Here is a 22,097-nt window from a genome sequence, read left to right on the forward strand (position 1 = left end):
CATAAATCACATTACTGACTGTGTTCAAATTTTCTGGCAAAAATCTCTTTACCAAATTCTCAAATAGGGAAGATTAACGTAAGTATTTTAAAATGAACAAAACCTAGACAGCTTGACGAGCAAGAAAAGTGTAACTGAGTACTACAGATTCACAACACAAAAGACCTGGGTGTGGTTCCTTCCTTCCCACGTGCTTCATATCACTGGGGGACTGTGAATTTTAACAGACTGACAAGTGAAAACTTGCTATATTTTTATCAGGAAGCAGAATGGTATCTCTGTACCTAATGAATTTTTTTGCAGAACATTAAGGGCCGGCACTCTTCTTTAATACACACATCCCATCCCAGACGTTGTTTTTGCAGTCCTTGCTCTCCAAACAGGGAGAAGCATGGGATCTGTTCTTGCCATGGAGTAGCCTACACAGTTTTCATGAAGCCAAACTAATTACCTGTGGCCCATCTGGTTTAAACCAGTAACAGAAGTCAGTAAGGGGAAACATTCCAAGCAATATATGTCCTGAAAAGAAAGCATGAAATCTCAGCAGACTGCTAGGGACAAATAAGCCTGAAAACTGCTGTCCTCAGATCTGAGGCACTCCAGCAGACCAGTCACTTACAAATTGTTAAATTACAGTGTAACTTAAAAAAATACAGTATATCTAAAATTCTGAAGTCAACATAAGATATACATTTGACAAAACCAGACAATCTGACTACCAAAGAAGAAAAAAATTAATTTTGACACTTGTTGTATTTACCAGTTCCATTTTTAGGAAGGTCAACTCTTCTCCTTTCATGCTGTTACCATTACCTTGCTTCAGTCTCTTCATAGGAGCCATTTAAGAAGGACTATGCACAAATGAACATCCATTGTGTCACCATTTGCTTCTCCTCATTTCCAAACTATTCTAGTACCTTTCATGCCAGGGCTTAATGCCCAGGCAAGCGATGCTCCAATAGCAGAACATCATGCAAAACAAGCTTGCACTCTGGAACATATGAGCCTAATTTAAAAACTCTAACACACCAAATGTAGCCTTAATTCCTCCTTGCATAAAATGCTCACAATTTTTCTTCTCTTTGTTTTCTGGAAAGTTTTCCAACTTAATACTGAAACTTATGTAGTAATTGCTCTACACCAGCTGGCTCAAAATTGGTAGAGCTACAAATGACAGATATGCAGAGGAATACATTCCACTTTTTCTTCTCTTTGGCTGTTGTTAGCTGACCTACAGATTATTTCAACTATTCTCCCCAGAGGGAATTCAAAACCAGATGTGTGCACTTGCTTCAGAAGATGTCAGCAGAGTCAGACCTTCATTGCATTGATTTTATATTGTAAGCTGTAATCTTTAAAAGAGCCAGTTCTAAGAATAGATTTGTTCCTCTTGAGTCCTTTATGAATCTATACCAAATGCATGGAACAACTCATGGCTGCAGTCAGAGCCACGCTGTACTGAGCTGGCAGCCCAACAAACAGCAGCAAAACCAGGGAAGTCATCAGGAAGGGAAACAGATGTAGTTTAGAGCCATTAACAAGCATCCAGATTTACTGTCACTAACAGAATTCACTTTTAAAAGAGATGTGACTGACAGCCTTTATACAGGGAAAAAACACGAGCCCAGTAGCATGACTGAGTAGGATTTAATAGTATTACCATAATTTGAAGACATTATTAAACTTGCTCCAGGTAACTGTTACTCAGTATCAGTAATAATTTCCTACTGAGTTTTCTGTTCCCCTCAGTAAAAACTCACATCTCAAGCTGTATCTTGTGATCCAAATCAAACATATTATACAGGTTCTCTAAAATGCAATAAAAATTACTACACCAGTCAGTTAGCCTAGACAGCCCTCTTAATAGTAATTTCTGTGCCTTCTTGAGTGCTGAATTTTATGCACAGGGTCCGATTACAAAATTTCTTGTAACTGTGCTCCCCGTATTCCTGACAGTCCCTTTTTTTTTTACGATACTCACAGGAAGATGGATAACTATGGGAACAATAGAGGGCAAAGTGTTATTACCAACTAGGCACAACAAATACGAAACTCTGCATACTTAGCTTTCAGATTTTCCCTCCCAAGTCCCATTTTCTGTATACTGATTCTCCAATGCAGAGCATATTGGTATATACTTAGTAGCTCTACAATAAATAAACACCATTTTTACAATTGCTTGCTTTTCTGTGACCTCATTTGTCAAATTGGAAAGAAAAGTCAGAAAGATGAGACATGTGGAAAGCTCAGAAAAATTCAGCAATGGTATTAGTGATCCAACAAAATAAGATTATTATGACCAGGTTTCTCACAAATATTTTAACCTTTCATAATTTTAAGTGTATGTTTTGGTAAAGAAAAATGCTACTTAATAAACAGTATTCCACAAAGTTGGCTTTCTAATATACTGTTATTTGACATAATCTGGTGATTGGAAACTTCATCTGAAACAAGCAATATGTTTCCTGCTGGTTTGATCCAGCATTATTTACTTATCAAAATTTCAATGCTTTACATTCTGTCCCATATAGTCTTTCCTGAGAATGATGTTAAAAGTAAGTGACAGTTCTCATTTCACTCCAAAACAGACACATGTTAGAAGCTGCTTATAATTTCATTGATTTTGTTTACCATACATTATCATAAAAATTGCCCTGCTGTTTACTTGTATATTCTACATCAGAATTGCTACTTGCCAGAAATACATCTAAGGGAAACAGTGTGTATATATACACTGGAATAGTAAACCAACAAACATATCATTCTGTATACACAAAGTTATGGCAAGGCAATTGAATCTGCAGCAACTTCTAAGGATGACAGATTACCGATATAAAACAAAAATGTAATTACAAGTATCTGTTCATAATCAGTTTCTAAAAGACCAAAGCACCTATTTTCCCTATGCAAAACACTGGTCAATTGTGGCACCCATTAGGCTGAGGAAGTGTGAGGTCGATGAGCAGCTATTCTTTGTGTGCTCTTCCTTCTTTTCAGTCAAATAGGTATGTATTTGTATAGGAAAGGCAGAAAAGAGCATGACAGCACTAAGAGAAGGGACAACATGTCTACCCTCCTGCCAATCTTTCCAAGAGGCAGAGTAGCAAAACTAAGCTGGTATCAACTGCTAGTGGATAGGAGTAATGAAGACTGCATAGATTCTGGTAATTTTCACTGCACAGCAGCTCTACAAAAAAAGGCTAAAGATACTTAAGACAGTACTTCACATCCACAAGAATAAAGAATAAACTGAGTAGCTAAAATGTTAATTTTGAAGAAGTGGCAGTTTAGTGCTGGAAAATACTGATAATACATACCTATACAAGTTTTAAGGAAGATAAGCTGTAATTTTTTTTCCTTACATATGCAAATATGAAATCCAAAGTAGGGGATGCTTGCTGTATTTTGATGAGACAAGAACATACATTATGTTCAAATACTTGAAGACAGAAAGTGGTTTGGGTTCCTGTAGCTTTAAAATGAAAGCAGCTGCACTATAGCTGTGCATCTCAAGAAGTCAATAAAGACAGAAATTTTTCTAGAAGCTGTGAGGTTAACTGCACCTTTTATCAGGAAGAAACATGTTTGGTTTTAATTTAAATACTGCTTTGATATATGCTGTCAGAAACTAGTCAGGAGATAACAAATTATTCTAGCTAAACTGTATGCAATTTGCCAATAGTAGCATTTTTTGAGAATGTCATGAGGACAGTGACAGCTCTAGTGGTTTGTTTATAATGTGCTTCACTCTTACTAATAATCCCTAACACTGAGTCCCACAAGACTGTATGAAACCATCTTCCTCACTGACCTCTGCTTTGTACTGGCAAGCATGTTATTAAAACACAGCTAAGAACAGCAGCTATTTTACATACAATTACTGAAATCAAGGATCAAGGTGTGACATATTTGGCTATTATTATGCTAGACTTGATAAAATTACTAAAAGTATAAAGCTACTTTGTGTTACCTGAGGCTTCTTAAACAATTGAAACAATCTCCTTCTAACACCGTCTTCCATGCATTTTAATTATGATTGCTACATACAAAGCTCCAAAGTTTTAGAGATTTTTCAGCAGATTTTTGATTTTTTTTTCTCGGAAATGCAGCAGTAGCTTCATCTGTAACTGTAAAACTCTTAATAGTGATAAAACGGGGAAGGTGGGGAAATGACAGAGGAGATGCAACTGCTGCAACAGGCAGGAACTTGTCACCATTGCCACCTATCCCTTAAGTCACATGTTCAGTCAGGTGGAAAGACGACAGGGAATCTTTTGTGTCATGTGCCCTGTCATGTGCCTAAAAGGCTTCTACCAGGGAAGGTAGAGTGTGATTCCTGTAATCCATTTCTCTCTTGGACTCCTGGATACTCCTCAACCAGTTCACCTCCTTGTGGAGTTCCCTGAGGGCTTTCCAGTTCAGGAAACCCCCTGGGCAGCACACTACAGTGCCCCACCACAGATCATGCTGGCATGGCAGCTTCTCTCCTCAGCACCTGAGTTTACTTGTTTACTTCACAGATTACTTTCTCTCATTTACAGATTCTGTGCAACATCAAGAGATAAAGAATCATCTGTTATTCAAGAAGCAGCTACTGTCTTGTAGCCTGAAGAGAGGTGTGTTAAAAGGATATCCATCACACAGGGCAAACTGCCTAGGGCATACCCTAACCATCAAAATGTCAATAAAGAGTATAGCATATTATATTATGAAGTGATACAACCAATGCCATTTTTACTTCTACTTTGCCCAAAGGATTATATTTCAGGGGATGATAAAAGCCAAAGGAAGGCAATCACTAACAATCTAAATACAGGGTTATTTAATACTGTGTTTAACAAAATGAACAGCTTTTAATGAGTGTATACTGAGACTTAACATATTTATATCATATGTCTAAAGTCTGTAATAATCTCCAAATGCCAGGAAAGCAATGGTTATGCAGCCATGGATAGATTGAGAACCCCTGTGAAGAAAACCTACAGCTTCCAGGAACTTTTTGTCTTTGTTCTTTCTCACGACAGCAAGAAACAGGAAAATTACTGATGCTCCCTCCAATGATATCTTATGTCAATAAATGTTATTTTTTTACTCATTGTTTTCTTGATAGTAATCGGGAAACACGGTGAAAAAATGTTTGCTGAACCCGGACAAAACATGCATCAGTCATCAACATCTAGTCAGATAAAATTCAATTTACTTGCAGACAGAAAAGAGTTACTATACAAAGTCTCACTTTTTGCTTTGAGAATACATTCCTAACATAGTACTTAAATTCTTTATAAAGAAACCAAATAACCAACCCAATGCCTATGACTTATGAGAACAGGTGCAACCAAATTTCAAGGTCCATTTGCCATATTTATTTTTTCCCCCAACATAGTTATGCAAGTGCATATTTAGGCATAAAGGTAGTTCACTCCAGCACAGCTATCCTATTTGGAAAGAGGCCTGTGAAATCAGTATAAAAACATTCACACATCTTTTCCCAGTATAATTTCTGCAGAACAATAAAACACTGAACTGCATATATTTAAGGCAGGAATTTAATCAAGCCCAGGATTAGTAGGACCAATGGAGTTACCATCAGCAATGGACAGAATATGCCTGGCTACCCACTGACATTAAAGAAATGATACCCATAGCTTATACGTGCATCAATGCCCATGCATGTTTAAAGCAGTAAAATTCTAACTTTTTGAGACATTCTGTTGAAAGACAGAGTGGAAGTCTTCAGCAAATCATCTGCTCTAGCAACCACTTACACACCACTGCAATCCCTGCATGCCTCTTCAGACATCTGCAACTGCAAGACTCCAATCCACAAGGGAGAATTACACACATACATACTTCATAAATAATAGCTTTGGCTCCTGCTGTTCCTCTCTCTTGTAAATCATTTACATTTGCAGGAAAATCATGCAATTCCTAGACATCAGGTGGATGAAAATACTATCTCAATCTCAGTTTTCCACCATGGGAACTCCAAAAGCATTCTCTGTAACAGTAAAGCTTGCTAGAGAGATTCCTGCTTCCTAATCAACATCCAAACACTCTTTTAAGTCTTGATTAGTCTTGCTTATGCCAGCTCAACTGCCTCTGGTTAATGTTATGAAAAGCTATAAAATGTGTGGATTTAAAAAGAGTGATGTTTTCTTTTAGTCCAGAACATTTTACAAGGAAACCAAAATCCAAATGCACCACTTCAGCTACTAAAGCAAGGTTCAGTAGAGGATTGGTCTTACATAATTTTTGTTGCAAAAGTTGAATTTGAGAAGTTAAACAGATGATCCAACATGTTTTCTTCCTGCATCCCACACTTGATCTCATGTGCAGTGCTGCATTTTCCAGACGGGTTTTCCCTCAGCAAACTGGTATTTTTAGCTCTTAAGTGTCTCCTTTCAGATAGCATTTGCTGACAGACTGCTTTGATCTTAATGCATATCAAGAGAGTCTAAATTACAAATTCCTAAATAAACTGCTTACATTTGACTATGCTCTCTTTAAATTTTAATCAGGGTAGAACACAAAAGGGACAATGTTTCAGCTCCTAACATCCAAATTGGGTAGGATATTCCATATACTGCTCATATCTCCTTTATCAGTCTATTGCCAGCTGCTGAACTCTGATACATTATTTGATTCTTGATGGTACTTATTTCCATACATTTTGCTGTATTTTTGATTAACGGTCTACAGTGATTCTACAAACTAAAGAATGTAAGATGCATTAAAGCACACTTTCAACCATGTGGAAGTGTTACAATCCAAAGTGAATTTCAAGTCACGAGATATTCAACACACAGTAGGAGGTGCTTTTCAGTTCAAGACTTGTATCCTATAAATCAAATATTTTCAAGTACAGCTGCTATCCAAAAAGTCAAATAAGGTAGAAAGAAAATTTCAGAATTCTGATTGTTGATATCATTAAATGAAATCTATTTCTAAGTTTTAAAGTATACATGGACATTGTGAGTGTTTTAGGATGTTTCTGTAAGTTATGAATCTATTTGCAACAACCTATTTGCTCAAAAACTTTGTGTTTTTCTAGTTAATGCAGTAAGAACACACGCAGAAGACATAGACAGGTGGCTTATGTAAGATTATTGATGGAAAAGAATGTGGTTAATGAATTCTTGTGGGCCATAAAGCTTTATGGATAAATCCCAAAAACTTTAGGAACGCATAAAGATATATACAATTAGTTTAGAGGAATGAGACTTTCAGATTCTTTTATATAAACTACAGCTGTTCTCACAGTTCCTCTATAAACAGGCCATTTAGGAACAGGCATGTAAAACTTGTTTCAGGTTAAAAATTGCACTTTAAATAGGCATCTCTTTCCAGCTCTAATAGTGCATCCCTAAATCCCAGTTCAGAAAGGTTTCAGAAATGTGACCTGACTATTGTATCAATATGCAGGACAGCAGGAGGCAGCAATGGCAACACAAGATCCAAACTTCAGCATAGTGTTCAACCCAGAAACAGTCCTGAAAGATAGTTATCTTAAAAATGCAAATTCTGGTCCAGGCAAAACATGTTTAAGAATACAGATGTTTTACAGAGGCTCTAACTTTTGTTTCGGGACTTAGAAAAAATAAACTGTAGAGCCCCACATGAAACAAAACAGACTCAGATCCCTCTGGCTGACCTTGGTAACGTCAATAGGTATCACAATGAACAGGAATGTTGAAGTTTATGCTATTCTTCACTTTTTCCCTACCACCCAAAGCACAAATGCACTTCAAACGTGAACAGTGTTTATAGCAATTACTTAAATTCTACCAGAGCATGCATTAGCATTTTAAAAAGCATCTGTGTGATGCAGTGACTGATATGGCATTTTAGAAAAATGTTTTGAAATGTTCTCTTTTGCTTTACCTATAATAGACTAAAATTAATAGCAACAGAAAATTACTTTTTAAAGTAACTATCACTTGGGATAAGACATAGGACATAAGAGGGCAGCATGAAAGATTGGAATAAATGACAGACAGGAGATAAGACATAGTAATTTTGCATTATTTTTGATTTAACCATATCAGAAGAAACTCAAAGTACCTGTTAGCACCACTGAAAAGTAATGTGATGCAAAGGCATACCAGCACACAATTTTCCAAAGAAATCTGCAAGAATTTAGAGGATTAGTGATCCAGACCCAAGGTAAAAGCATAGGTGCTTGAGGGATATGAAGGAATCTCCTCAAAATGCAGCTAAGCCTTCAGTCCTTTAAGTAAAGGATTCTGCACAGGTAATATTTTACAAAACTGTCTACTTTACCAATTTACATCGAATTTATTGTTTTCTTTTGCCACAGTCTTCAACACATTGTTTCTCTCTCGCTGCCTATCAAAACTGGGTGGCCAGCCCCACACAGGAAGCAAAGGGATTTTTGTATTGAACTAGCTACTTGTTGTAAGCATATAAATCAGTTATAGCATGCAACAGAGGAAAATATAAAGAAACAAGAAGTACTCTCAAGTACATACTTTACAGAAAATAAACTGCAATCAGATTTCAGGCAGCTATTGAAGAACAAAATTAGGTAGATATTGTTCTGGGCTTAGAGTATTAAGATGGTAGGGAGTACCTATATTCAGGAGTTGGTTTGGATGGGGTTACATTACTAACCTACAGAAGAGGTGACACCACAGTTATAGGGCAGATGCTAACTGACCTCAGCACACAGACAACCTGCTACAGGATCCCTGAATCTTTTCAGCCAGATGCATTTAAATCTGCACAGACAGCTGTAAGCAGAAATACTTTATTTCCCCAACATGCCATAGGACCTCCTCATAAAACTCAAAGAAAACTTGAGGTCATTGCAGAGAAAAGTCCAGCCACAGAAGCAACATTTGTCAGACTGCTCAGGCATTCAATTTTCTCAACCTATTTGGCACTTTGAAAATAATGTACACTGAAAGACATGACAGGCTACAAGAAGTTTAGGAGGCTGTACAACACAGTCCTGAAACTGTGCTGTTGAACTGTCATAATCTGTACTGGCTGTGAGCCTATCCATACTGCTGTACAGCCCAAAGTGACAAAAATAAGAAATTGTCATATTTTTTGTTTGCTGTCTACTGACACTCATTGGAAAAAGTACCTAACAATGCTTCTCTGTTTGACTTACATTACTGAGTTTTCATATGCAGGCAATAGGGTTGCTGAACATCTTAAAGGAAGAAAGAAAACTTGGGGGGAAAAAAATAATCTTGCATTGCCAACTATGCAATTGTCAGCTGTGCACTTGCAGCTGGGAAAGCCAACCACATCCAGGGCTGCACCAAGGGAAGTGTGGCCAGCAGGTCAAGGGAGGGAATTCTGCCAGTCTCCTCTGTTCTCATGACACCCCAGCTGGAGTGTGGGGGAGAACAAGGTCCAGCATAGCACCTCTCCTTGTTGGCTCCTCTATCACATAAAAATTAAGAGGTATGTATGAATGCACATAGTTACCAAGACTACTCAGTGCAACATGCATGGAGAAAGGACTACAAATCAAACCCAAATAATTTCTTCTTCTTTTAAACCACACAGCTTTGAACTTACTGTTTATCAGACAATAAAGTATTTCTCACATGAAAACTGCTGTCTAAAGAGGAATACTCACCCTGCTGCAACTGCAGGAGGGATGACCAGTATGAGTTTAAGTTGTGCTTCATGCAAAGCTTCAGAAAGGTGAGTGAGCAAGTGAATCAACTCCCTGAAATAGAAATATATTATTAGAGGGAAAGGCAGGAAAACTGCTGCTATATACTGACAAGAACAAGTAACAGTAGTAATAATTGAAAAGATGCAGCTGGCAAGAGAGACAAACACAAGTTGTTGCAAATTATCATAGCAGAAAAAAACAATTAGGAAGACTGATTAAGTTTACTCTTTTTAAGGACTATGAACACTGCACTGCTTGAGACAGTCTTAGTTTTATTGGAACCTGGGGTTTCAAGTGTTTCTTAGTTTTATTTTATTTTTCTAACGATGCATTGTTAGCATGTAAAACAAGACAGCATACTTTATCAGAGCAGGTCACTTCTTGAGGTCATTTTTGGTGAAAAGAATTAGATCAATACAAGAACCAAACACTGTTCTGAAGAAGCAAATTTTGAAGAAAATAAAGTTGCCACTGTGTTGTTGCACACAAGAATTTGAGAAGACACTTTCACAGCAGAACATGCACTCTTCAAGGGATATTTCTGAGGCCTGTGTTTAGAAACATTTCTTCTGCTGTTTTTTTTCCTGTATAAGTAATCTTTTTGTTTCTCTATACTTCACTGTATACCTACAAAATACACTTCTGACAATGTTGTATTTGGAAATAGCATCTTCTGTCTGCATCATTTAAATAAAGACTTCCACAAAAGCTGATTTTCATATCCATATTCTTGGTATTTCAATAGCAAAATAAACTTTAAAATTCTTATGCAAACTGGTTTTAGCACTCCTAAGTGGAAGGTTGATGTTAATAGAAAAACCTTCAATTTGCAGAAACTAAGTTTAATGACACCTTACGAGGAATTCAAGATTACCTTAAATTTGCACTACAAACATGGCTCTTCTGAGTGCCTTTCTTAAGTCATTTGATTCTTCATAACAAAGTTAACTTTCCTATTTTTCACCTGGCCACAAGGATCCACAAACACAGTCAGATGATGTTAGCACAGAACTCTAGATCTGTTTAGGACTACACTTGAACCAGAACCAAATGGAAAGCAACTTCACCATCCATTTCAGGAGGCTAAAAGTGCTTAAGCAGGAAAGGCAGAATAGAAAAAAACCACTATCCAAGTTCTTTGCTCCACTTAAACTGGATTAGACCTGAACTCTCAGAAACAACATCTTGATACTGTCATGTCTTTCAAGACAGTATAATCCCAGAGATACTCTCCTGAAGCTATTGCTCTTCCTATATAATTATCCATCACAGTGATTATGCTTGAAACACTATCCAAAGATAACCAAGTATTTCCATTTTCCCTGAAATGGTTTGATGCCTGATGAAAACTTCCTAGGGCCTACAAAAGCTATTACTCTCAAAATCCTGGCAAGCAAATAAAGCATGTTTTATCACCTTTCCAATACTAGCAATATTTTGTGCTTACAATTTGAGAGCTGACTGTGCTGAACAGCCCTTAACAATGAACTATCACACTGCCACCTATATTTCTCTTCTGGGGAAAGACATGGGATTACAGCAATCAGCTTTTGGTCTGTCTGCAGCATGTATTTCTACCATTCTTGCTCTGGGAAGCCAACAGCTTTCCCCCCTGCTATTTTACCACATGCATTCCATGTTAGGAGTGTCACTATTCAGACACAACAATTATAGCATAGAAGAATCCTTCTCCATAGGAGCACATTAAAAAATTACAACAGTAAGCTAAACAGACATTTATTGACACAAGCATATACATCTATCACTACTCCCACATGACATAATCCTATCAAAATCTATAATCAGTATAAAAACTAGGTAAGCAAGCTTTCCCATTGATTTGTATCTTGTGGCTTAGTCACCTTTTTAACTAATTATGCCTGAACTACAGTACAACTCAACCTTTATTAGATGTCAGACATGCTATATATAAGATATATTTGACCAAAGAATCAATTCCTCTCGCCTTGAGATTATTCTACAGTGTTCATCAGCAGGGATCTCTCTTCTCTGCCTGGCTACCTTTGTTAGCTGTAGGAGCTTTGAGAACTCTATTCCATGCAAAACATTTGCTGACTTTAACTCTTTAGAATATGAAAAGATAAAAAGAAGGGCAGGATAGGACAAAAAAAACCCTAGCATAGGTACAGAACAAGGTAACAACTTTTCCATTTAGAAACAAGGTTAACATCATCACTCCTATCCTGCACAGGCAAAAACTGATCCACAAAGGCAGTGACATACCCTCAAAAACAGTGACTGCAAAAAAAAATTTAGTATTTTGAAACATGTAAGTGTAGACCCATAACCTACAATTGTAAACACAGGACAGAGATTTCTGGCCTGAAAAGGGGATGGGAATGCAGTTTGGATTGTGGGTGCACTCAGGACTCTAGAACAGGCTACATCTAAACAGCCACTTCCTACCCTCCCCCCACAAAATTCAATCAGTATTGATCTGGCTGAAAAATAATTACCTTCAACTTGAAAGAGGTCAAGAAGAAAAAGGACAGCTGGACAATTGCAGATTTTTGCTCAAGAAACCCAAATTAGTATCTATTCACTAACCTGTCAAGCCAGGGTTCTGGGTCCTGAAAGCTTTCTGGCAAATCAGGCAGGATTAATGGCTAAAGATTGAATGTAGGCACACTTCCATATGCTGGCCAAGACAGATGAAATAAATCAAATATGCACTTTTACCTCTCCTCCAAAGAGCAATAGCAGAACGTTCATTTATTGTGCTATAAATTAAAACTTTACTGTGTCCCAACAATGTTTTCCACTGTTTTAAATGTAATGTTCTCCAATGTTACCATTGGCAATTTTGAAAGAAAAGCTACTGACATTTTAAACATTATAATGAGGTACAGGAAAGTAGGAATAGAAGTAATTTTTCTAAAAAAGCTTCATTAAATATTTACCAGACACTTCACTATAGTCAAGTTTAACTTCAGAGTAGCTACTGAAATATTGGCAGCTTTAAGATTCTATCTTGAGCGAACACGGTCTACTTCATTCATACTATTTCAGGCCTTCTCTTATCACTACTATTTGGTAGGTCAATTTTCCAAGTGTTTATGATTTCAAAGTACTTTGTTCCCTATAAAGTATTCAGGCCTCCAAATTTTCATCATCCATAGTTTGTGGCGAGCTTATTTTTCCAAAAATCACTTTTTCCAGCATTGCTGGTCTACTGTGTTTTGAACACCTTTTAGAACAGTTTTCTTCAGTGCATAAGAGTGGGATGTCAATGCATTTGAAAGGCCTTGCAGAAGATATGAAAGGTTTTCATACCTTCCCCTCAGTTACACCACCTTTCAGAGCTCTGCAGCTTTCCAACTTCAGCCACCTCTCTGCATAAATTGGGAGTCACTGCTCCCTAAAATTTATGCCTTGTCAAGAAAATTGGACAAAATAAAGCTGTCTACTTGAAAAAGAAATTGCCCTTTTCTGCCATTTCACTGCCTAGTTAATACCAAGAAACTAGAGTGAATTATGGCAAATCTTTGATTAATAGATTAATTTTTCAGGGACTAACATGAAGGATACAACTACCAGAAGAGTTTTTCCTCCTATACTCCAACCAACATTAATAAGATGCCTGAAGGTCATCTTCTGCATAGAGTGACAAAAAAATCACGTTTTTCAGATTGATTCTGTGTGATGGCAGTGCCATCTGTCAAGTAATGCTGGACTGATCAGAATATTGTGTGCATTTTTATGTAACCTGTGAGAGTATTATGAGTATATTATGCCTTTTTCACAACATATCCTGGTCTCTGGAGAAAAATAAACCCACCCAGTAAACCCACAATTGAGATTAGTAAGTGAGACATGGTCTTGTCTAGCTGTTAACTAAATAAGCAGGAGAACCTTTGCCTGCTCACATCTCTCAATATTTCTGCCATGTACATTTCTAAACTTAAATGCCAGGAGATTAATAACTTGGAATATTTTATTGCAAAATCAGGCAAGAAAGTTTTAGAAAAAAAAGAGAGTTATTTAAGAAGTAGGTTTAAACTATAAGAAGCCACAAAACAGATTAGAATTAAGGTATCATTTCCATAGGATATCTCAGCTCATTTAGATTTCTATTAGGAGACTACTTTCCTATGTGTTAGGGTAAGAGGTGGGCAGTTGAACCCTTTTTCACAGTGCAATGATTACTAGCATGAAAGGAAGCAGCATCAGTTAGATGCAGTCTTTCACCTGCCATTAAATTTGATGCCACTGTGATTTGTATATTAATGATTCTATTCCCAGAAAATACAGGAAAGAAGTAGGTATCAGTGCTACAGAGGGTACTTCAAAGTGTCTGTATTAGACATCTGCAAGAGCCTGAAGTGGTCACTATAAAACCCCCAAAACAGGCCCACTCACACATATCAAAGCAATTCAGGTTCTTCAGATGGAACAGGTGTTATTTCTAAAATTAAGAACCTAAACAGAAGATTCTAATGCCATTTTAAACATGTCAAAGTATACACAGCATGCATTGCTGTGTAAGACTCGAGACACCAAGGCTCCTACGGGAACAGCCAGAGAAGAGGCTGCTCAGGATATCTAACATGAAAACAGGCAGATGCATTTAGGCACATAATTCTCTTAAAAATTGATAATGTTGATAAATCAACATTTAATGAATATGCAAAATAAAGCAGCACAAAGGACTTATATAATTTAAGACTTTAGTCTGCTAAACATTGCAGAACAATTCTATAACCCCAAACCAGAATGATTGAAAAAATTTTTGTTCTAGAAAAAACCCAAACCAGTTTGAGTTAGTTCTGCTTAAGAAGACATAAAACAGAAGATATGTAGTGAGCCTGAAACCACAGAATTTCATGTTTTAGTGGATGCCAGCAATTTAATTTCTAAGCAACATTTCACCTCATCTGTGATGCCAGCTAGAATAAACAGGAAACTGAAGACTCTTAGATAACTCCTTGGGCCTCGAAGGAAAAATTTTCACTCATTTCTAAAGTTGACTTAAGTACCACAAAAGAGAAAGGTTTTCTAGAAACATGCAAAGGGCTGAGAGAGAAGTCTCTAAGTTTACCTGATTTTAAAAGTGCTCAGTGATCACAGGTTCTTAAAGAGGCTGGTCACAGGATTTATGTGTTACTGAAGAGCTAGCACTGTTACCCTTTTAGATGAAGATTCTTACATAATTTAATCATCACAAAGTTTTTAGGCAATTCTTAAGCCCCAATATCAAGGGACAGCATATGTTATGAAAACGCCCATCCAATATTTAGGTTCAGCTATTGAAAAGTGGTATCTCATGGGACACTTGCTCACCTGAAGTCAACTGAGAAGAGACCTTCAGCTGCAATTAATCCAGCTTTCTGATATATGAAGTAGTTTTAAATCATAGCCCAGTATCTTGGTGAGTTAGGACACTAATTATCAGGTTTTCAGATTCTTTTACAGACTCACCTGCTTCTGGGGGCACTCTGCTAGAAAGTATCACTGCACATTGTCTTCAGAGAGTGGATGCTGATTTCATAGCTGGAAGACTGTATCAGGCACAAATGTTCCAGAAGCAAATCCCCCCGTTGTCATTTTAAGCTGGATAAAGAAACCTGTGCTGTATCAAGTGTTCCTGCACCACTTAGGCAGCACATTGGATGGGATCTCAGATCTTTTCCATAACACAGTTAAAAACATCACAGGAATAATTTCCATAGCTTTCCCCTCAACATAGATATATGAAATATATATAATAATTGAGTGCCATTTATTAATTTAATGGCTAGGTACGCACTTAATTTAGGTTCTGAAAAATGAAAACCATAATGATTATCTCTGTAATATTTTTCCTAGATCGACACCACTGCTCTAACATTGGATAAAGCAAGATGACAACTGCAGTGTATACCATACATTTTTATGCACCTGTGTTGAGTTTCAATAACCTGTTGCTAACTGCTTATGTGAGATTATTCCTTGTATGTCAGGGAAAAAAGGGATTTTTTTTTATTTGATTTTAAACTAAAACATGTTCACATTAAATAACATGAAAAACTGTATTAGCTAGGCAGGTCTCCTTGTATTGTCACACAGCTCTGAAAGTAGTTTGAAGGCAAAATAGCTGTTCCCAGGAGCATCATTATGATCTTTTGTCCCTTTAACTAGAAGAAGGTTAAGCTACTTCCAGGCATTTGACCTTGAAGGATCTGAATCAGGAAAGCCTACACTTCACCTAACAGTTACAACAGATGCTTTATTTGGAGCATGCACAAATACCATCCTACAAGCATTTCACCTCTCCGAAGGATTAGGGTTCGCCTCTGTGCTGATATCTCCTGCGAACTAATCCCCACCTTTCCATGGTTAAGAACTTGCTTTACTACCGGGGTTTGCCACTTTCGAAAGACACAAGCTGAGGGAAGATCAGGTGTGACTCGCGTTACAATATTGCCACGCTGTGGGCTAAATGAGGCATTGCGCTGCTTCAACTCTTTCGGCAACTCAAGCGAAGCAAAATACCACCCATGCCTACCCAGAAAAAACTCTGCTCTGCTACTCAAAATGAAATGAACTGACCCCAAAGTAACAGCACTCAAAGTGCAATAAAAATACAGGCTTGCCAACGGAATAAATTAATTTGGCCCCTTAAGATCTGTTCTAAGAAGTTGTTCCATTATTAGGGAAAAATGGGCACTGGATAGCCAAGGCATTGAGTTTCAAAGCTAGTGATAGGAAAACACAATCTCAAAATGAAGACAACGGTCCTATAACTTACAAGCATCATAAGACAAAAATTACCATGTAATGAAGTGAGTTTCCTGCATTCACAAAACAGCTGTAACTGCACACTGAGCCCAGCTTCAGCTCTCTGTCTCAATTGGCATAATTCAGAATGCAGCAAGCCCAACCCAAGGCACTGTTCAACTAAAACACCCTAACCATTTCTAGGGACACAGCAATAAAAGGAGGAAAAACACACTGATGAGTTTCCAATGAAGCCCTTAGATCAGGTCTTGAAATGGAAGAAAATCTGCAGTTCCTAATTTGTTTCCCTTTATGATTGCTTTTGTGACAAACAATCTCATATTTAAGTTAGGATAAGCCTTAAGTGTTATTCACAGTGGCCATATATGATTACGCATTACCAACTCAGAGAAAAGGATCCAGTCACCATTATATGGCATGAGAATAACCCTTTCCTTTTCAGAAATTATGGAAGATACTTCCCACTCCTTTCTATGAATAACAGACAAATAGTGAATGAAAGTGGTGCTTCACCTAAGTAACACTCAGGTAACTGAAGGCTGAGGCAACTAAACAGTAGTATCTCCTGCAGTACAAACAGTTTTTATGACACCTGTTTTTCATAGTGTCCTTCTGGACAAAATGTCCAGCACACAGTTAGATAAACTGTGCTGTAGAAAGGGACCTGGGGGTCCTGGCCTGTGAGAAGTTGGATCTGAGTCTGCAGTGCCCTGGCAGCCAGGCTGCTAACCCTGTCCTGGGGACATCTGGCCTAGCCGGCCAGGGAGGGGATTGTTCCCTCTGCTCTGCACTGGGGCAGCCTCACCTCGAGTGCTGGGGGCAGTTTTGGGTGCCACAATATAGAAATGACATGAAGCTATCAGAGAGTGTCCAAAGGAGGGCCATGAGGATGGTGAAGGCCTTGAGGGGAAGCTGTGTGAAGAGCAGCTGAGGTCACTTGGTCTGTTCAGCATGGAGGAGACTGAGGGGAGACCTCATTCCACTTACTACTTTCTCCTGAGGGGAAGAGGAGGGGCAGACACTTATCTCTTTTCTCTGGTAACAGTTGTTACCAGAGAACATCAGGGGAGGTTTAGATTGGATATTAAAAAAAGGTTTTCCACCCAGAGGGTGCTTGGGTACTGGAACAGGCTCCCCAGAGAAGTGCTCACAGCACCAGCCTGACAGAGTTCAGAAGCCTTTGGACAACACACTGGGGCACATGGTGTGACTCCTGGGGATGGTGCTGTGCAGGGACAGGAGCTGGACCCAATGATCCTTGTGGATCCCTTCCAACTCAGCTTATTCTGTGATTCTGTGAAACAACACTGTTTTAAACCAACATTAGTCCTGGCAGAGAGCAGTATTTTTATCATGACACAAATAAACTCACCCTGGGGCTAACACAAAAGTATGCTTTGCTCATGTGTTTCATTTGCAATACAGCACTTTCATGCCAGTGTGTTGAAAATGATCTTCAGTAAGTGTTACAATGACAGTTACACAGTCTGTCTTATATCCATGTTAACTAATAGGAAAATTATTGATTTTACTTAAATACAGTAAGCACAGTAATAAAATGACCACTACCACCCACTTCTGACTGGAAGTTACTAATTGCTTCAGTCACCTTCTTGGCTGCTTTATTAAGACACTGCACTAGGTTCAGAACTCAGGATACAGATAAGCTCTTAAGAACAACCTGGAAAATTACCTAATTATAAGCAAGAGCATATAACTGAAGGATTACTCATTGCAGGGCAATTGATGGAGCCCTTTACAAAGCTAAAAGATTCTGCAGTTTCCATTTTTTGTACCCAAGTGTTAATTTTATAGGAAAAAGGTAGGACTGCTAATAGCACACTCAGTTTGAGAAGAAACTAATATATGCCATCAGTCAGCAGCATTTGCCCTAACCAGAATAACCTGAAGTAACCATTTTTTGAAAGGTGAAAGCCTTCCATAATGAAGTCTGCATTCTCTGCAGCTTTCTTGAAGCTATTTTCCCCCAGACATTTCAGGCAACAGAGATCTCTAAGAAACACTGTGCTTTAGAGAAATGGATGCCGGAATTTCCTGAGAAACTAACCTAAAATCTTCAGGTTCCTGCACTGAACCATAATTTCACCACCATGTTTTGTCTTTTCCTCGTGAAGCAGAAGTTTGGTATTTGCCTTAGGTCTTGAAGTATCACACTGTTCCAAGCATCACCCAGTAACCCAAACCAAACACTGTTACGATAAAGACCAGTGCCAACATGGGAGTGAGTGTGCAACCAAGGTACCCTCTACATCCTCATACAAGTTACATCATGCAAAACTCAAGAATGAAAGACTAACACGGCCTGCTAGACCCACTGTGAAGATTATGATGTAGTCTTTGATCTCATGTAGAGTGAGGTGAATCCCTCTACTTCACTGTAAGACAAGCAGAACAACCTTTAGTTGTTCTAAAATTAAGTGTATTTATTTATAAAGACATATTCAAATCAACATGGACAAATTAAAAGGATGCTTTAAAGGAGCTGATTTTTAGGAATTGCTTCCTATAGACTTATACTTACGTTTGCTTTTGATTTTCCAGTTGACTCCACACTTCAACTACAAAACCATCAAAATTTTCATTCTAAATAAAGAGAATTGTCAACAACACACAGTTAACATCCATGCAGTTATTTTTCTTGTACTATTACAGATTGAACATGCTTTGTATCCTTACACCAGATTCATCTTTAACACAGCATTTCATGGAGAAGTCCAAGAGAAATTTAAATCATTTAACAAACACAAACATGCAAAAGTTTAAAATCTCTATTAGTTATCCATTTTATCTACTTTTACAGAAAAAGCCAATATTATATTAGGAAAATTCAGACACTAATGAAAGGTGGTTGTTAAGCAAATAATTTGACACACTTTTACTTGTATATCAGGGAAAAAACTCATTATCTTTTGAGTCTGAAGATGTAAATGCTAATTCGGCATAGACATGATTCCAAGTATTTCCCACAATTAGTCTCTCTTTTGATAATTTATTCTTCGCATGATCAAGGATACTGTTCTACTTGAGTTGACATCCTTAAGAGGTCAAGTGTTACTGAGGACCTAAAATTGACATATCGGTTACAAATTTTAAGAAATTACTCAGTTTAACTCTACATCCAACTTCCTCTAGAGCACTGTAAGATTTCTTTATGTCATGTAGCAAGTGAGAACTCTTATTCTGACAATAAATAAATAGGCTGCTATGAATCAACCACTAATGCTGAATCTCTTTTGGGTGCAACTTGTCTATTCTCACATATGGGATAGCTCTAAAGCCATTAGCAAAAGGGTTGGCCAGAAATCTTAGCAAAATTCCTCTTCTCCTCTCCCTAGTCTCTTAACATTTTGAGGACACTGGTTGATCAGACCTGAGCAAAACTGTTCAGTAATACATATCCAGTGAGTGATTCTTGGTATTAAAAGTAGCTCCTTAGCTTTACCACACTGAGCCTGAATGCATTCCTGTACAGAAAACAGTACTCATTGCACCCAAGACCCTTTTTCTGCCTATCAGAAAATACCACTAAGCAGTTTAGCCACAGCTCAATAATTATATTTCGAATAGAAATGTAGAAGTAATTTAAAACAGGCAAAAATCATGAGTGCAGCTGCCAATGACAAGAAGTTTACGTTGATCAGACTGATGTAGTCTCACGTTAGACTCGTAGTCACTTGCACTTAAGTGTTGTTACATTTCATATTTACAGGAACTGGACACATATTAAGACACACTATTAAGAACCCTACCTCAATATTGTTTTGAGTAAATTTTATTTTGTAGAATGCAAAATCACGAGATATGAGAAAAAAAATTATTACAAAAGGAATCAAGTACCATCTCACACTATTTTATAAGCATCATAAATAGCTTTTTTACCTTGGCTAGCAGAACCATGTTCTTGGAAAGCTCCTCTATCTCATCTTCACTACCAAAAACACTCTCAAAGTCTTGGTAAGTCCAGCCATCAAACAAAATTCGAGGCACTATCAGGCAAAGTTGTCAATCAGTAGAGAAAATAAGGAATTTATTATCTACACTGGAATGTTTCTGCAGAAACAGAATACAGTAGATACAAGCAGAGATGCCACTAAAAATCACATCCCATGACTGAGATCATTGCTTTTTCACTCTGACCAGCTTCAGCAGCATAGATATATTGACACTGTAGAACATTCCTCTTCATTTTAAGTTTAGTTAATGATCAGCACTGATGCAAGTTTTAAGAGATGATACCTTAATTTGATTGAATGATCTTAACTAAACTACCACTCAAGGCCTCAAGTAGAGTCTTAAACCAGCAGCAACACAAGACACAATCTTTAAGTTGTGCATCTCTTCTACCACAATAATGAGGTAGAAAAGTTCACCTCAAACTCTAATTTACTCCATACACAGCTCTACATTACTTCACTCTTCTACTCAACTCAATGCCCTAAGACAAATTTTTACTTTTGGAAAGCACTTGAGCTTGTGTAATTTGTTTTTCTAAAAACACAAAACATTAAATAAATAGACAGGAAAACTGCTGTTGGAATAGTTGACAATCATGCCTTCAGGAAAAGGCAATGGATTTTATGGAGCTATGTCTAAGCCCCTACTAACTACCATGGTTGTAAAATTATGTTTTAGAAAAGTGTAGAAAGATTTCAAAAGCTTTATCCTCTGGCAGCTGAAGTACATTAAAATATCTGACTGAGCATTCAATTTTTCTAATACATTTCAAATTTCATACTCCCTTCTGAATCAAGAAGCGTTTCACAGTTCCACAGAATTCTTGCTACAGACAAATGTAAGAAGTCTAGCACAGCAGAATCTCTACACCAATGTTTGCAATTTTCCCTAAAGACACACACTGCAGCACATCCCATGAGTTCCCAGCTTTAAGGGGAGAAGAGACAAAACAGGACTTTTCTATCATGCAGGAAAGTCTGAATCACTGACTCAGATTTGGTTGGTTTTTTTTTTTCTTTTTAACTACACAGAACCCCAAGCAACAAGATTGAAGACTTCTTTACCCAGGGAGGCACACAGTGTTATATACTAGTATCCCTCCATGGAGGGCATTGTAACCCAGGATTTATTGTGAGACAAGAAGCTAAGGCTTCAAGGCATCAAGACAAAGGCATCAAGAGGGCCAACATTTCAGTTACTTAACTATCTACAGTTAACTGCTTTAAGTTTTCTTCTCAGACATCTTCTTCATACAGCTGTGCTAAGGTAATCTTCCTTCCTCCCATGAAGACCTAGAAGAAAACCTTACTTTCCTCTCCTAGAAGCTAAATAAGATAAAAAGCAAGCAAACAAACATAAACCAAAGGCTCACCTATTTTTATGTTTTTGGAGGTTTTTCTCACATCTTTCATCCAACCTGTCAAACAGTATCAAGTAAGACAGCTGATAAAATATAAATGATGTTGACAATGATAACATATTTTCAAGCATTCTTCAAATGATGTAGCATAGCTTCATTATACACATTTTCCTGCCACAGACTAGCAGTTCATAATCCACCCAGACAGAACATCCTGTGATGCACAGAATCTGAAGCCATGAACCTGCACCACAGCATTCACTACAGCCTTACAATAGTCCCCACCCAGCCCCTCCCTGCTTAGTTCTGCCTCACTATGGAAGCTGCCCTAGTGCCTACTCAGAATAACATTTCTGCAGCCACCAGGCA

At 37.7% G+C, this 22,097-nt stretch overlaps 1 protein-coding gene across 5 annotated transcripts in view; it reads right to left on the reverse strand.

Moving 5' to 3' along the window:
* The window catches only part of CHID1 (chitinase domain containing 1), a 98,621-nt gene that overhangs the window by 69,668 nt on the left and 6,856 nt on the right, over nucleotides 1-22,097 (reverse strand). For all 5 annotated transcript variants that reach the window (XM_053945603.1, XM_053945605.1, XM_053945604.1 and 2 more), the window contains 4 exons: nucleotides 21,741-21,785; nucleotides 20,294-20,400; nucleotides 18,936-18,997; nucleotides 9,614-9,706 (listed from right to left, as the gene is read on the reverse strand). In XM_053945603.1, the coding sequence (XP_053801578.1) occupies nucleotides 9,614-9,706; nucleotides 18,936-18,997; nucleotides 20,294-20,400; nucleotides 21,741-21,785 (307 nt within the window). The remainder of the gene's footprint in view (nucleotides 1-9,613; nucleotides 9,707-18,935; nucleotides 18,998-20,293; nucleotides 20,401-21,740; nucleotides 21,786-22,097) is intronic.

The sequence above is a fragment of the Vidua chalybeata genome, chromosome 6 (assembly GCF_026979565.1).
Source record: "Vidua chalybeata isolate OUT-0048 chromosome 6, bVidCha1 merged haplotype, whole genome shotgun sequence".
In the NCBI taxonomy this organism is placed as follows: domain Eukaryota; kingdom Metazoa; phylum Chordata; class Aves; order Passeriformes; family Viduidae; genus Vidua; species Vidua chalybeata.